At 28.3% G+C, this 17,318-nt stretch overlaps 1 protein-coding gene across 1 annotated transcript; it reads left to right on the top strand.

Annotated features, from left to right (window-relative positions):
• The first annotated feature begins 12,128 nt into the window (after positions 1-12,128).
• LOC111304169 (transcription factor MYB1-like) lies at positions 12,129-13,919 on the top strand. Its single transcript, XM_089742482.1, has 3 exons — positions 12,129-12,427; positions 12,575-12,704; positions 13,010-13,919. Exons 1-3 carry the CDS (start codon positions 12,295-12,297, stop codon positions 13,665-13,667), a joined length of 921 nt encoding a protein of 306 aa, XP_089598608.1. The 5' UTR covers positions 12,129-12,294; the 3' UTR covers positions 13,668-13,919.
• Positions 13,920-17,318: the final 3,399 nt, after the last annotated feature.

Raw genomic sequence — 17,318 nt, 5'->3', positions numbered from 1 at the left:
TAAATCTATTAGCCTTATCAAGAAGTCACTAAGATAATAAATTTATTGGATGATGAGAACAAGAAGAAAGTTAAGGTTGGTATATCATTTTTATCGGTTGATAGACAAATGTTAGAGGATCTGTTTCAAGAATTTATGGATATGTTTACTTAATCCTATTAGGATATATCTAGACTCAGCACTGAAATAGTGGAGCATAGGTTACTCATGAAGTTTAAATGTAGGCCTATTCAACAAAAGTTGAGAAGAATGAAGCTTGAAATGCTGTTAAAAATTAAAAACAAGGTAAAAAAGTAGTTTGACGTAGATTTTCTGCAGGTGACCAAATATCTCGAGTGAGTAGCTAATATAGTACCTGTTCTTAAGAAAGATAATAAGGTATGAATGTGTGTAAATTATCATGATTTGAATAAGGCTAGTCTAAAAGATAATTTTTCTCTACTTTACATCAATAAATTGATGGATAATACAGCCCAATATTTTGTATTCTTTTTTATGGATGGATTCTCCGATTATAATCAGATAACAATGGCCTAGGATGATATGAAGAAAACTACTTTTATAGTTATGTGGGTTACTTTTTATTACAAGGTTATACCCTTTGGATTGAAAAATATCAGGGTAACTTATCAAAAGGCTATAGTGACACTCTTCTATGACATGATGCATAAGGAGATTGAGGTATATGTGGATGATATGATCACAAAATCTCATGAAAGAGAAGACCATGTAGCTAACTTTAAAAATTTGTTTGAGAAGTTAAGGAAGTTTCAGCTCAAGCTAAATCTATCCAAATACATATTTAAAGCTAGGTCAAAAAAATTGCTAGGCTTTCTAGTTAGTGAAAGAGGGATTAAAGTAGATCCAAACAAGATATGTATAATCCAGAATCTATATATGTAATCCAGAATCTATCTCCTCTAAGCACATCAAAGGAAGTATGATATTTTTTTGGTGGATTGAATTACATCTCTCAGTTTATTTCTCAATTTATCTCCAAATGCAAACCCATCTTTGAACTTTTTTGAAAAAACAATCTTGGTGGGTGGAATGAAAAATGTCATGAAGCTTTTTATAAGGTTAAATAGTACTTATCAAATCTTTTAGTGTTAGTACTACCTATTTTAAAGCTATCTTTTAATTTTATATTTAATTGTACATGAGAAGTCAATGGGATGTGAAATGGGGTAGCAAGATGAATCTAGTAAAAAGAAAAAAGTTATTTACTACTTGCGTAATAAGTTCATAAAATATGGGTCTAAGTATTCATCATTGAAAAAAATATGTTGTGCTTTAGCTTGGATAACTAAAAAACTCAAATAGTACATGCTCTATCATATCATTTGGCTTATAGCCAAATAGACCCAATTAAGTACATCTTTGAGAAGCCATCATTATCTGGACAGATTGCAACGTGGTAAGTAATGCTCTTGGAGTATGATATTATATATGTAAGCTAAAAAATAATCAAAGGAAGTGCCATAACAAAATTTCTTACAAATTATGCTACTAAAAGCTATGATCCAATGAAATTTGATTTTTTAGATGAAGAACTAATAGTCATCTCTGAGTCAGAGAAAAAAATGATAATGAAAAGTCTTGAAAATGTACTTCGATAGGGCTATTAATACCTTGGGACATGGAATTAGGTAATTTGATATCTCACAAAAAACATTATTATCTCGTTACAACAAGGTTGAACTTCAATTGCACCAATAATATAATAGAATACGAGGCCTATGTCATGGGTTTACAAGCTAGTTTGGATAGAAAATTAAGGTATTAAAGGTGTTCGAGCATTCAATTTTAGTCATTTATCAATTGAAAGGAGAAAGAAAGATAAAAGATTCGAAGCTTATCCCATATCATAAGTACATCTTAAAATTGCTTAAACAATTCAAAACTATCCAATTTGAACGTTTACCTCATTAAAAGAATTAGATTATGTATGCCCTGGCTACTCTGACGATGATGATTCAGGTTAATAATAATATTAAGATTCTGCCCATTAAGTTAAATATCAAAGATATGTTATTACATTGCACCAATGTGGAGAAAGAGGAAGATAGAAAGTTTTGGTATTATGACATCCTGCAATACTTAAGAAATTAGTAATATTCAGATCAGAGTTATAAAAAAGTCTTGAGGAGATTGGTTATGAGTTTTTTCTTAGATGGTGATGTCCTCTATAAGAGAAGTAGAGATCAGGTGTTATTACGATGTATAAATGTAGCTGATACAAAGAAGATTATAAAAGATGTACATGATAGGGTATGTGGGGAACATGCTAATGGTTATATGATAGCAAGACAGATTATGAAAGCTAGATACTACTAGTTAACAATGGAAATTGATTGCATCAATTATACTTGAAAAATCATAAATGTCAAATTTATGCTGACAAGATCAATGCTTCACTCACTGCTTTACATGTTTTGGCACTATCTTGGTAATTTTTTATGTAGGGCATGGATGTTATTATTCCTATTACTCCTAAGACATTGAATGAGAATAGATTCATTTTTGTGATAATCGATTACTTCATAAAATGGGTTGAGGTAGCTTTTTATACAAATGTGATAAGATCAATGGTCTACAAGTTTATAAAGAAAGAAATAATCTGTAAATATAGAGAGGCTCATCTCAAATAGTGCCAATAACTTAAACAACAAGATAATGAAAATGATATGTTCTCAATTCAAAATTAAACATCATAACTCGACATCATACTACCCAAAAATGAATAAGGTAGTGGAGGCTACAAATAAGAATATCAAAAGAAATTTTAAAAAAAATGATTGAGACTTATCGAGATTGGTATGAGAAATTATCTTTTGCTTTATATACCTATCGAACGTTGGTATGCACTTCTACTAAGGCAGCCTCATTTTTCTTAGTTTATAAATGAAGGCTATATTCTAGTAGAAGTAAAAATCTCATTTATTAGAGTGTTAACGGAAGTGAAATTAAAGGAAGCTAAATGGATTCAAGAGCACTATGAGTAATTAAACTTCAATTTAAGAAAAAAGGATGGTAGTGCTATGCCATGGTCAATTATATCAGAGAAGGATAATGAAAGCTCATGATAAGAAAGTTTGACCTCATCAATTTTGAGAAAACAAGTTTGTATTAAATTTTTTTTTAAATCAGCATGATAATAGAAGACAGTGGACCCCAAATTAAAAAGGACCATATGTTATAAAAAAGACTTTTTCAGGTGGAGCATTGATCTTAAAGGAGATGGATGGAAATGATCTTTCCAATCTTATAAATTTTTATGCCGTGAAGAAATATTTTGCTTAAAAAAAAAAAGAGAGTTTAAATCAAAAAACTGAAAGGAGAGTTTGAACTAAAAAAGGGTTTATCCAAGTTGAAAGCTTGTAAAGGCAACTGGGATAAGGAGAATACAACATCATTTGAAAGGTTCACCTACATGAAAACTAGTATATTTTGAAGAGCTCTAAAGTGCTAAGGATATTGTATGGTTGAGTTTTTGAAAAAAATTTGAGATATATTGTCATGATTATCTGATCATTTATCTTAGGATATTGTTATCCTAAATAGCCATCCTTGTAAGCTTTTACCTTGTCCAGTTGCACAAGTTTATCTTAAATAGCCATTATTTGTAATCTGGCTTTTTTTTCAAATAAAAGATATTCATTTCATTCTATTATCTATATCTCATTTTCAATCATTGCATTTTCCTTTCTATTTAAATGCTTTGTAATGAATAGAAGAAATGTATAATTTGCATCTTATATATCTTGAAATTGGGATAATGATTGATAATTGAATAATATCATGAGAGATTGTATATTGCTTTAGGAAAGTTAAAAGAGACATTGACAAAAGATGAAACCCTCAAAGTTTGGTAAGAACATTGGGTTTGAAGAGAAAGGAAAGAAAATTTCTCGAAAAAAGAAGGCGAATGCCCATTTTGAATAATAAAGAATAGAATTAATTTTGTTCCTTTTGTTGGAAATTTGAAGAGTTTGGAGTTAAAAAAAAAAGAGTTTTGAGAACCTTATTATCACAATTGAAATTTCATGGCATTGCATTGGTATAATCTAGCATTTGCATTTTGGTTGAGGGATGCATTTGCACCCTATAGCAAATATTTGACTAATATGCATTATTATTTAGGACATACGTTTACATCATATGGATTTGTTATATTTGCATCATTCGCATTATCATATATCATATATAATTTTTTGACTTTAATGAAAAATTTTGAACTTGTGATTCTTTGGACAAGGAGTACATTTTTTGTATTATGAAGGCATTTCTTTTAGAGGAGTTTTTCTCAAAGATTTTTGAATATGATATATAAGACCTTCAGGCATGATTTATTACAATTTGTGGTTGTTATTTTCAAGATTATTTGATTTCATATTTCGATCTTAGCTCGATTTAAGTCATTTTATTTTTAGAAGTGTGATTCAATCCCGATCACTAAATTTTGATTTGGACTTAGTCCAGATCATTCACATTTCTAACTTGTGATTTAGTCCTGATCACTTATTTTTGGCTTTGGCATAGTCCATGTCATTTATTTTTATGACTTACGGTTCAATCCCAATTAATCATTTTTTACCTTGTCTCAGTTTAGGTTATTTATTTTTTTGACTTATGGTTCAATATCGATTAGTCACTTTTGACCTTAGCTCAATCTAAGTCATTTAATTTTCTGACTTGTAGCAAAATCTCGATCACCTTTATTTTTTTATTTTGGCATAACTCGGTCACTTTCGACTTTGGTTCAATTTGATCATTTTCACATTTGAATTTGGCTTTATCTAAGTCATGTAACTTTGAACTTTTACTTGACATATGTAATTTTATTTGTCAAATCTTAATGTAATGGCTATTTATGTTTTTGCAGCATTCCTATTTCATAGGAATGTGCAAAGAGAGGCAACTATAGACATCCCATTTCGTTATGGCATATATTCAAATTCTCAATTCGATTTTGTCAGGACCGTTGGGCTTTTGAAAAGCCATTTGGGTTTTAAATTGGCTTTGAATAATTGGGCATTGAATTGATTTTAGGCTTTAAGCCTAACATAAGTCTATTTGGCATTTCATGATTTCATTTCTGGTTTACTGCCTTAATAAAAAATTGATAATTAATTAAATAAAAGAAGAAAACAACAAACAAATAAAAAAAAAAAGGAATCAAGGGTTTGATTTGGTACTTGGGATTTAATCTAAGAAATTCAGCCTGAATAAAATAAAAATTAAGCCACGAAACATGATAATATCAATCAAGAGAATAAATTAGGTAATAAATGGGATAGAACATGTTTGAGATAGATTCAATCTTTGTTATTGAATAAGAAATCCCTAAAATTTTTGTAAAAAAACCTTATAAATCATCCTCAAACCTACACAAAAACGATAAAGGAGAATAAGAAAAAAAATGCTATAGTATATTTTAAGTTTTGAAGAGCTTTTGGGTTTCTAGGGATTTAATCCTGAAAATTTGATTTTAGGAATTAATTTCTGGTTTTGGATTCTATTTGTAGTTTGAGATTTTCGAGTTAGCTTCTAGGGAATTGTTTGGATTCTAGGATTGGGTAGTTTTTTTTTTATTTTTTTGAAAAAAAATCTAGAAATTGGGATGAATGTTTAAAATTTTCGGTTGAATTTTCCTACCAAAATTGAAGTTTTCGATTAGATCCTAATGAAAAATTTAAAAACTAGTGACAAAATCCAATTTTTGGTCACCTGAGTTTTAAGGGTAGAAAGAGAGTAGAGGAAAAAAGGCTTAGAGGAAGAAAGGGATAGGCAATTCTAAGTAAAATAAAAGAAATTGTGGTTTTTATATAGGGTTGGAATGATGCCGTTTTGGGAAAGATCTTGACTTGTGTGACCCGTGCGCCACTTGCGTGCAGGATCAGACTTGATTGCAAATGGCTTTTCTTTTTTGTTTCATTTTCTAATTTGATTTTTATTTTATTTTATTTTTGGTTTAATTTAGATTTTTTATTATTCTATTTTTTTAATTATTACAAAAAAATAAAATTTTTCTTTAACTTTTTACAAGACACTTTTATGAATTTTAATTTTATTCCATTCTAAAAAAAATATTTTCAAAATAAATTCAAAAATATTGTTAAACTATTAAAGAATTTCATAATTCAATTTCTATAGAAAAATAAAATAAATTATTTTAGTTTAATTCTACCAAACTATTAGACAATTTGAATTTTAAAATTAAATCTTATCAAATTATTGGAAGGTTTAATGAATTTTTTAAAAATAAATTTAAAATAAAATCTCATTAAACTATTGTAAAATCTGTATCAAAGTAAATTTTATTAAACTATTAGAGGATTTTACTAATTATTTTTTTCAATAAAATATATTAATGAATCCGACAACTTAGTTTATTTAGAGTGGAAAACTAGTCTTTGTTAATACTATTGAGATGAGAAAATTATCTTAAGTTACTATCAAACTATTAGACTAATTTTAAGATTAATTTATAATAATTAAATTATTAGGTAAATTATAAAGGTATCTTAAGGCTTGGATAATTTAAAATCAGATTAATACCATCTTTTGGATGAACGCTATGAGGGTATTATAATTTTTCTCACGCATAATTGTACTTTTAAACCTAAAATTTAATTTCATGGATCAGAATATGTTATTTAAATATATCTAAGTTAATCTTATAATTTCTCTTTAAATAAGAAAGATTTAATTAAATAACCAATTACATCTAAATAAAAAAAAATTAGTTGTGACTTCAAAATCTATATCTAATAATAAATTCACGATTTTATATGTTATACATTGCTCATCAAGTCTCGAGTGTAATTTTAGAAAAAATAAGCATAAGTAGTTGCTTGCCATTTGGAAGGCAGTGACTATTTTGCCTTAGTTTTCTCTTGGTATAAAAAATGCTTTTAGCTCTCTTTCGAAAAGTTGACCATTTTTTTCAAAATATAAAAAATTAACCCTTTAGATATGTTGCTTCACTTCATTTCAAAAGCCATTAATTTTATTTCAGACATGTTTATTCATAAAAGGGTGTCTTAGCTCCAATTGGGACTTACATATACTTCCATTAACTCTTAATTTAATGCATATTTACATACAATTTCTTCAAGGATCAAATCATTATCTCTCACTTTGAATCTTTTATTTTTTGATTCACATGTGTTCAAAAGTTTCTTGAAGTGTAATCTTAATTGTTTTCGTTTAGACGTTGTATTATAGAGATAATGCTTTCAAGAAGCTATTTATACTAAAATAAAAAACTCTTATCCTAATAAAAAAAGTTTCTTAAAAATGTATTTTCTAAATTTTTTTCTTCTTTTTCTTCTTCAAATCAATTGCATTAGTTATTACATATATAACAATTTTAAAATAATATACAAAAAATACATGATCGGATTAGTCCAAAAGGGTTGGCGCCAGGCATCGCCTTGAAGGTGTTATCTGTAATGCCTGGTCGGTTTAATTCCAAGTGTCTATTGCATCCGGTTTTACAATTATCATGATTCATGCATGTTTATAAGAAGTTTACGAAATTTAAATATGTTTGCCTAAAAGACTTCAAAGTCAATATTTTACAGTAACCAAAAAAACAAAAAAACCTTAACGTAAAACAGCAAACTACGTTATCAATGTGGTCTTCTTTTTTTTTCCTTCTTTGTTGTGTCATATTTTATAGATTACTGAAATGTTGGAGTTTTTATGTGAGAAATCTGGGTTCAACGCTTCCAAGATTCCAATAAGATTCTATCTCTCCCAATCATCGTATTCGATCATAAGTGGATCCTGCAGCCCGCAGCTTCTTAGTTTATTAAAAAGGAAGCAACAATTAAACCGAGAGCAAACAATTATTGACAATAATTTGAAAGAACGTAGATTCGACGCTGCTTTTATTAGAACTTGTGGCTCTGTCAGTCATAGGACGACTTTTTCAAGTCCCGGGCTCCCAAGTAAACGGACTTGTTGACTTCAAGACTGTTTAATTATCGGATCAAACAATAATTACCCTAAATAATTATTTGCCCTTGTTTTGGTTTTAAAAAAAAAACTATAATAAAGGAAAGAGAGTTTGATGATCAAAAAAGAGTTTGAATGAATAAATAAATATATATTATAAAAAATTATCTATAGATCATAATTCTATATTCAGAAAAGGATTTCCAAAATGTCTTAATATTAATTATTTGTTTTTATATTCCAAAATTTTCACATACAAATGCCAATTTAATTTCATGGAAAGATGTAAAAAATAAATGACCAACGTGCCAAATAGCATATTTTTCCTTAAGATGGAAGATAATATCACGCAAGGAAATCAAGCCACTTGCAAAAAATCTTTATGAATAAACTGTCTCATGCAGATTATTTTGATGAATTTTCTTGTCAACTATATGAATATTGTTTAATTTGAAATATTGTCAAAGGCTTCGAACACAATCCATCAGATACCTGGGGAATAAAAATGGTCCATGATTCCCTAATTTTATGTAGTCAATCAAATTATGCAAATTATAATTTTATTAATTATAGCTCCATCAATTAATGTTTGCTTTTCGCAGCCTTCTTTCAACATCACAGCTTTGCTTAGTAGGACTATTACCTATTTTATTAAGGAAATTCTTAATCTCTTCCCATGTTTCTATGTTTTGTTTTGGATTTGCTGATGTTTAATTTAACTTTCAGACCTTAATTCGCTCGTACGTTACCATACTCGAAACATGGTTGGGGGGCGATGGTTTGCATGTTTTAAGCAAGAAATGATCTACTGGTCATTTTGTCATTAATGGTGAGCAGGCAGGCAGGCAGGCATGCGTCGAAGATTATCAATCAAAATTTAATTACGACCTAACTAATTAAATTGTTTTGTTTAATGAATGTGCACTGTATATATTATATTTAAATGGAGGAAGATTATATTTTGATTCTTGTCCCTTCTCTCTCGATCACAAGTCATTGTTGGCTATATAGAGACCAAAGAAATAGACTCACTCAAATATCAATGTACAATATTAACGGGATTCTAACTTTTTTTTAAAGTACAGGGCATGGGGAAGGGGGACGAGGTCCAAGGGATTATAACTTAAGCACAAAGTAAATGATGAGATCAAGTTTATTATATATCCCATATCGGTAAGCGTTAATTTACATTTTGAATTAGTCAATGCTATAGCTATTGATCTCTACCTTTGTCTTTGGAGGGTCTAAGTATTTCTTGCCCTCAAAAATCTTGGACATAATCTATTTTTTTTTAATTATATAGTAATTCTTATAGGAGGAAAGACCTTAATTAATAATTTGTTCATAATACTCAACAATTATTTGGAATCCTAGAAAATTTTTTGTTAAACAAGCATGCTAATATGGAATTATTGTTGTGCCTTTGTGAGTTTCGGCGAGTATAAAGCAAAAGAAAAAACAAGGCTTTAAGGATGTTGCAAGTATCACTTTCTTTTAAATATATTTCATCCCATCAATTATGATATACAAGAGAAATGAATGAATGGAATAGTTTTAGAATACAATGATATCTTGTTTGATAATATTTTGCATTAGTTAAATCAAACCAGTGCATACTGATAAAAATATATATTTTTTATACACGATTTCGAATTTGACCTCATGAACTATATGTAAGAGATTTTTTCTATTTGAGAGAATGAAAGGGAAGGATTAGATAGATGTTGAGCAAGTGTTCTTCAAATGTTTTGGACAGAATTCTAACCTCTCTATTTACAAAAAATTTAATAAAAAACTTTAATTCTTCAATTGTGTTGATTATAAGTAATGTGAAAGAAACTTAAACTCGCTTACATATATACTATTGCTTAAACAAATTTAAATTTGGAGCTGTTTTAAAGTTCCTTAGTGATTGCAAATGATTACATGGGATGTCTAATATTGTTATCAATGTGATTCAACGAAATGAGAGAATATCAATTTCTTTCTTATTCCCCTTAACATCCGACAAAATAAATTGAATATTCTTAAACATGTTCATAATAACACTCAAAAAGAATCATATCATAATCATACTCATACAATTGGACAGAAATTGTCTACAATGAACATCACATAAGTCATGTAGTCACAGGAGATGGTCGCTTAAACATGTTTAGCTAACTTAATTACCTTCCTAATTAGTATATAATCATACCACACCAGCTGTCTTATTTTACTTATGGTTCTTGGGAAATGCAGGGTGCCAAGCTGTCTACAGTAAGCCCGCATGACTAAACTGTGTTCTTCCGAGAGAATATCAAGCGGATACCTTTACACATAGCTACCTGATATTCGCAAATACCTGCTATTCTGGCTGTAGATTCTTTCCTATTCTTGATTTAATTTGTTGTACTTTTTTTTTATCTGCTCAGATTTTACAGCTTGTCCTGGTTCTGATGTAATTAACCTTCTGCAACAGATTCAATTTCGAATATTCTTCTTTTGATGCCATCTGTTTGATTAATAAATTTTGAAAAAAAAAATGAAACATATAAGTTACGCCCACCACGTTGTTATCAAAGCTGGTAGTATAAGATTTGTCTTTTATTATTATTTCTTTCTCTTCTGTCATTCTCGTAGAAAGCTCAAAAGCTTCCAATCTAGAGGGTCAGTGTCGTTAAAAAAAGCCTTTTTTTTTTTAAATTTATTTCAATATTGTAAAACCGAATTTTCCACTCAAAATGTGAACCGTCCATGGGTCACAAAGAGACAAAACCAACTCTTATTATTGTACCATCTCGTGTATAACGACATAAGGCGATTGAAACAGAATAAAGGAAAAGGAAAAACAAAATGATGCACGAGATCCAAATTTGTTGGAATAAAACAGGCTGGAATCTAAAGGGGGTCCGAAAAATAATATTTTTAATGTCTCCATGGAGTGACCGTTCAATCAGGATGGAGCCCCTCTTTAAGGGTTTCACGTCAGCATGTTAGGTGCAATCTAATGCGGAAGTTAGTAAACCCCGAATCGACCGATTGGGTAGTAGGTGAAGTCATGTGGCCCTTTTGAACGATAGATAAGAACTATGCAATCCAATACTTCACGTTTCATTCGTTTAATTACTCAAACAATTTGTTTTTTGATTTTATCAGTTGTTTTATTTCTTGATAATGATGATGAATATTAGATAGTGTTTGATTTTAGAAAATAAAATTAGTTTTTATTTTTATTTTTTAAAAAATAAAAAAATAAATAAAAACTTGTTCGGTAATTAAAAATAAAAACAAGTATTTAAAAAACAAAAATGAAAGTAAATTAAAATATGAAAATAAAAAAAATTTTTAATTGTAAAAACAAAGAATATATATTACTTTTTTTCTTATGTTTTACAAGTTATTATATTGAAATATTTTTTAATGTCATTAATTAATAAATATACGATATATATATATAATTAAATGACATTAATAGTAATATTATTGAACATTTTATTTATTTTTGTATTTATTTTAAAAAATATTTTTATTTTTGTTTCTCAAATATATTTTTTAAAAAAACAAAAAATAAAAATAAAAAATATTTTCTCCAACAGCGAAGTCTTAATATTTCCTGTTTGCAGGCAGGTAGCCTTAAAATTTTGAATTTGTGACCTTGAATTTTGCAAAGCACGTGAATCTCATGCTACAAGTAATTGTTGAAAAACAGTACGTACTACCGTAAATGCTACTTAAGGAAATCAATTATTAGATATGTAAGCCGCATGTATAATTAGTGGAGTCATTATTGTAAAAATTCCAAGCGATATTTAACAGCATTTATTATAAGACAGGGAGAAGATAATTTTTCATTAAATTCAATTGTAAATAAATCTATTTGGATTGATCTGAAAAAATATAAAACTAAAAAATTCCAAAACCTTCAAAAAATTTTCCAAAATATATATACATAAACTGTTAGTCTAAGATCAACATTTCTTATAGTGAAAAATGAAAAATAAAAAGAAGACATTAACTGTTAATCCTTGGCAATATATTATACTGTAATTCTAAACTACTTAATTAGGTGAAAGTGTCTGTATGCAAAGGTCAGCCCCTGTATACGGTATTTGTTTAGAAGTAGTTGAGCAGCTTCTCTACATTTGTGTATATAAAAAGGCAGGACTTTCGCCCTTTTTTTATACAAATCAAAGAGAGGGTTGAAGGCCAAAATCATCAGTAGAAAAGGACGTGCAATAATAAGTTGTAGTAAAAGAATCCAAAGTATAGAGAGTATTAGTAGTGAGAGAGAGAGAGGGAGTGGTGATCAGCTATAGCAAAATAATAAGCAGGGCAAGGCGTACGTAAATGGGAAGGAGGCCTTGCTGTGCTAAAGAAGGACTTAATAGAGGGGCATGGTCTTTGATGGAAGATAAAATCCTCACAAACTACATTAACATCCATGGTGAAGGCAAATGGAGAGACCTTCCTCAAAGAGCTGGTACGTACTCATTGATTAATTGCTTGATCGATCAGCTTTAGTTTTAATTTTGATTTTCTGGTGCTTTTCTTAATTTTGTTTTTTCTATTAATCCATTTGTATAATAATGAATGAATGTGCTTATTGAGTTTAATTTGTATGTTATAGGGTTGCAGCGATGTGGGAAGAGTTGCCGACTACGGTGGCTGAATTATCTCAGGCCAGATATTAAAAGAGGAAACATCTCTACCGAAGAAGACGAGCTTATTATTAGACTACACAAGCTCCTTGGTAACCGGTATTTACTTGAGTCTTTTTCCCTTTTAAGTGTGCGAGATTGGAAAAATGTTGGCTTGGAAGAAAATGAGCTAATGAACAGTAGTAAATATCGGTGAAATAGTGCACTAAATTGTTTTGTTTTTGCCCGTAAAGATCTTTTTCATGAATGACTTTCTTTGATAGGCGTCACCATTTATGTCAAATTTCTCAATTATTGTTGTTTTGACGGCAAATTTCAACTGTGACCTAACTGATTCTAGTTCTGGATGCTTTTTAAATAAAGCCAAAGCTAAAAATTTTACATGTAAATTTGGGCTCATTCAGATGGTCTCTCATCGCCGGTAGATTACCGGGGCGAACAGACAATGAAATCAAAAACTACTGGAACACGAATTTGAGTAAGAGAGTGCAAGGCCAAAAGATTACTCCCAAGAGTAACCAAGCTTCTAAAATGCAGCTTAACAAGCTGAGTAAACTGAGTTGCATCAAATCCTCCCCGAAGGGGATCACGACAGATGATCAGCACAAGGTGATTCGAACCAAAGCAGTGAAGTGCACCAAGGCCGTCCATGTTATCCCACGACTGTTAGATAATCAGACAGCTGAAAACAATATTTTAGGCCCCAAATCTGAAAGTAACACAGCTAGTGAGACACCGTCTTATTCAGCCATCCATGAGGATAATTCTATCGATTTCTTGATGGACTTTGACATCAATGAGCTTCTTGTATCGGACGCTCCAATCTCGTCAGACTTGCATCCAATTCAACAAGTTGATGAAAATGGTGACAATGTGGTGGAGAATCGGGAATACGGAAATGGTTTCAATTTAATTGATGAAGTCGAGCTTAACAGTTCAGTGGATGAAGCAAGGCCTGATTACTTGGAGGCTACCACTGACCTTTTAATCCAAACAAGTGAAACTTTGGATCTCCGAAGTCTAGCATCTTATTTGAATTTAGAAGATGAATGGATTAATTAATTAAAGTTAAACAAAATTAATAATATCATAATTCAATTATTTTAAGTTGTTTATCGAATTATCATAAGAGTTGCCATATCCCGTAACATTTGATTTCAAATCTGAATAACTCAAATCCTCACCATAACATTAAATAGGAATTAACTGTAGCTAATTGGCCCCAGATTATGGTCATTAGAGAAAGTTGTAATTTCAATGTTAATTAGAATTATTGAATATGTATAGCCTTAAAGATATATATATCATTAATGTGAAAATAACAAAAATAAATGTCTTCAAATGCTTTCTTACTTTAATGTCATGCCTCACATGTGTAACGCTTGGAATCATATCAAAATCCATGTGCATAATATGTTGTTTTGTCGTTTATAAAGAAATATAAAAGGAATGATTAACTTTAATGACAATAAGCTAGGGGAATAGGCTACACCGTAAGTGAAAAAAAAGCAAGTGTCAAATGTACTGCATATTCATCGTGCATGAGATATTTTATTTTTATTAAAAGTAAGATTGGATAGTGCCAAGGGTTTTTTTTTTTTTTTTTTTTTTATCAAAATGAGATAACCAATTTTTTTTTAAAAAATTATTTTATATGAGTTTTAATATGCGCTAATGTTAATATTAATTATAATTAACAATACGTGCGAGAAGTAAAATGATTATCATATATAAATATAATATTGATTCATTAATAAGCAACTTTCATGTTATATTATATTTCAATTAATTTTAACAACTTAGCCATAAAATTAATACATTAACTAATATTTTCTCTTAAATAATAAAAAATATGATTAAATTATTTTTTAAAAATAAAATTAATTTTAAGATATTTCACAAAATTATATATTTTTAACTCAATAAAAGATATAAAAATTTTAATTCAATAACAAAATTCTATTCAAGTATTTAAAATCCAACGCAATGATACTAAAATATATATTAAATAAGTGTAAATGTAAAATACAATAAAAACTACACCATAGCAATTTTTTCATTGTGAAGATATATATAATAATAGCTATATTTATTAGTATTAATTAAGTTTATAGTAGTTGTTCTTTCTAAAAATAGTTTATACTAGTTATTATTATATTTTAAATTAATGTCTTTTTCTCTCATTTTCCTTCAATATTTATTATTTAAATGACTGATATATTATTATGTTTTTTTTTTTTACTATGGAACTTATTATTAGGTTGAATTAATTTAAAAAAATATTTGGATAACAAATATATTTTCTTTCTTTTATCTAAGAAAAATTGAATAAATAAAAAATAAGAAAAGTTAGATTAGATTAATTTGAGAATTTAGTGTGCAATTGTTTTTAACTAGCTAGTCTTTGTCCATTATTCTTACACTACTTTATATTAGGAAAGTATTAATTTGGATTTTGAAATTGGAAATCATTCTTCATTCTCCCCTTTAATATTCTCAAATATTTATAACCATTAAACAATCTAGAATTTAAACTTTAAGTTAAGAAGTTTTATATTTCAATTAAATTAATTAAGAATGGGATAAGATTTGTAAGACAAATAGAGATATATTCTTGTGAAGTAAAATTTTTTTGAAACACTTTGATCAATTAAAATTTTAATTGGCTTTTCGAGATGCATGAATTTGCTTTCTAAAACTTGATATTTTAAGATATTTTAGATATTTTAATTTTTCGTTTTCATAACAAGACTAAATTTTGTTTTTTTCTTAACAATAATTAAACCTCAATTATATTTTTCAACTCCAACTTTTTCAATAATTTTCTATGCAATGCTAAATTAGGCTTTTTTTTTTTTAATTACCTAACCTGTCAGAGAAATATTGAGAGCTAGCTAGCAACCAAATTAGAAGGAAAAGCACATGCAAAAACAGTACCATTTTCTGTGACAATTAATTCTCTCCGAAAAAGTCATGTTTGTACGACTTTCCCCACTAACCTCAATCTAATTATATTATTATAGCTGCGTCCTATACTTCCAATACTCTTGGGTTGGCCAAACCCTAAAATGATTTTGCCGAAGAAGAAAGTCTCGGCGGCAACATGAGTGCAGTGTGAAACCACTTTTTTGTAGCTTTGTCGATTGCCGTGCTCCATCTTATTAATCACGTCATATCCGATGTCTTTTTCTTAATTATTTTCCCTTTGTTCGGTTGTGTTGGTCGTGTTGTAGCATTCAATAAACCCTACTCTAAACTCAGATGTCTTGCTCTGTCTTCACATGTCGCTGTGGTCACATGTCTTTGGGCCCCAAGCTTTATACTGTTAATTTGTAAATTTTATACAATTATTATTGTTGTTGGTCTTACAATTTCTTTAGACCATACGGGACTCCTCAATCAATGTTGTAAATTTTGTTGACACGGCGATATCATATAATACTAAAAATTGATGTGACGTTATCACATCATTATTATATAATAAAAAATTAATAGTTGAATGATGAAAAAAATATTTATTTAAATTTTTATAATTGAATTCAAAATTTTAAAATATGGACTAATTTACTCTTGTTGGTCTAATTTCTTTAGACTATATGGTACTCCTCGTCAATCAATGCTGCACTTTTTACTATTAATTCTAATTAAGGTTTAATGAAGACTCGTAGTGGGTTTATATAAAATGCACAAACAGTTTTTTCAAAATTATTGTGCGAGGGATATTTTAATTTTGGTTTTAATTAAATTAATTAATCAAATTAATTTAATTAATTTAATCATTCTATCATTGAATAAATTTAAATTAGTTATTGAACATTATTTTATGAAAATTTCAGTTTTCAATTAATTTGATTCAAAAATCAAATTAATCGAATTAAACAAAATATAATAAACTTTATATATAAAATTAAAAATATATGAAATTATTTATTTCATTTCAAATTATTAAAGCTTTTAATTTTATATTTGGATATTTAAATATTTTTATTAACTATTTTTATTTATTTTATTTTAAATATAAAAAATTAAGAATTTAAATTATAATTTAATTTAATATATTTTATTATTTGATTAATTAAAAATTTAATCGAATTAACAAAATTAATTTTGATCAACTAATTTTTGAAATAAAAAAATTTAATTTAATTAATAAAAATAATTTAATTTAATTTTAAGTAACTCAATTCGAAATTAAGTAAAATATCCGAATGAACGGCCCTTATGAGCCCATTTGCTTCATGTGGCAGCTAGTGATCGTGTCTGTCTCAAAGAAAGATGTTGGTTCTGCCACTTTCTCAAGGACCAAAAATATTGAATAACATTCGCTTGTGGTTGTGGTCCTTGTGGTCCTTTTTTCTTTTTTTCAACATGTTTTTTTATCCTTTCTTTCGTCCCATTTATCTACTTAACAGCCTTTTTTTTTTTTTTCATAAACAACTTAAAAATATAAATAATATATATAAATCGAGAATTATTTTACATTTCACTAAACGATCAATCAAAATATACGAATTTATCTTGATAATATATAGTTATTACTTAAATAATACATAAAAATATGAAAAATATCTCAATAGCTGTTGCTTGTACTTACTACTACTTACTATCTAAAAGAAATTGAAAGGCGAAGTTCGTTGTGAAGAACATTATTAATGTAAAAAGAGTTTCTTTAAACTTGTCATTCAGTGGCAAAAAAAAAAAAAAAAAACCTTT

Source organism: Durio zibethinus, chromosome 13, assembly GCF_047325235.1.
Source record: "Durio zibethinus cultivar Kanyao isolate XHJ-2024 chromosome 13, ASM4732523v1, whole genome shotgun sequence".
NCBI lineage: Eukaryota > Viridiplantae > Streptophyta > Magnoliopsida > Malvales > Malvaceae > Durio > Durio zibethinus.
Note: the sequence above shows the minus strand (reverse complement) of the source record. Positions and strands in the feature narration are given on the sequence as shown.

Bases quoted from the DNA above. Each gene is read 5' to 3' on its own strand.
- LOC111304169 (XM_089742482.1), top strand. From the start codon at position 12,295: ATGGGAAGGAGGCCTTGCTGTGCTAAAGAAGGACTTAATAGAGGGGCA. The intron at 12,428-12,574 runs GTACGTACTCAT...TGTATGTTATAG, and splicing joins AGACCTTCCTCAAAGAGCTG to GGTTGCAGCGATGTGGGAAG. The intron at 12,705-13,009 runs GTATTTACTTGA...GGGCTCATTCAG, and splicing joins CACAAGCTCCTTGGTAACCG to ATGGTCTCTCATCGCCGGTA.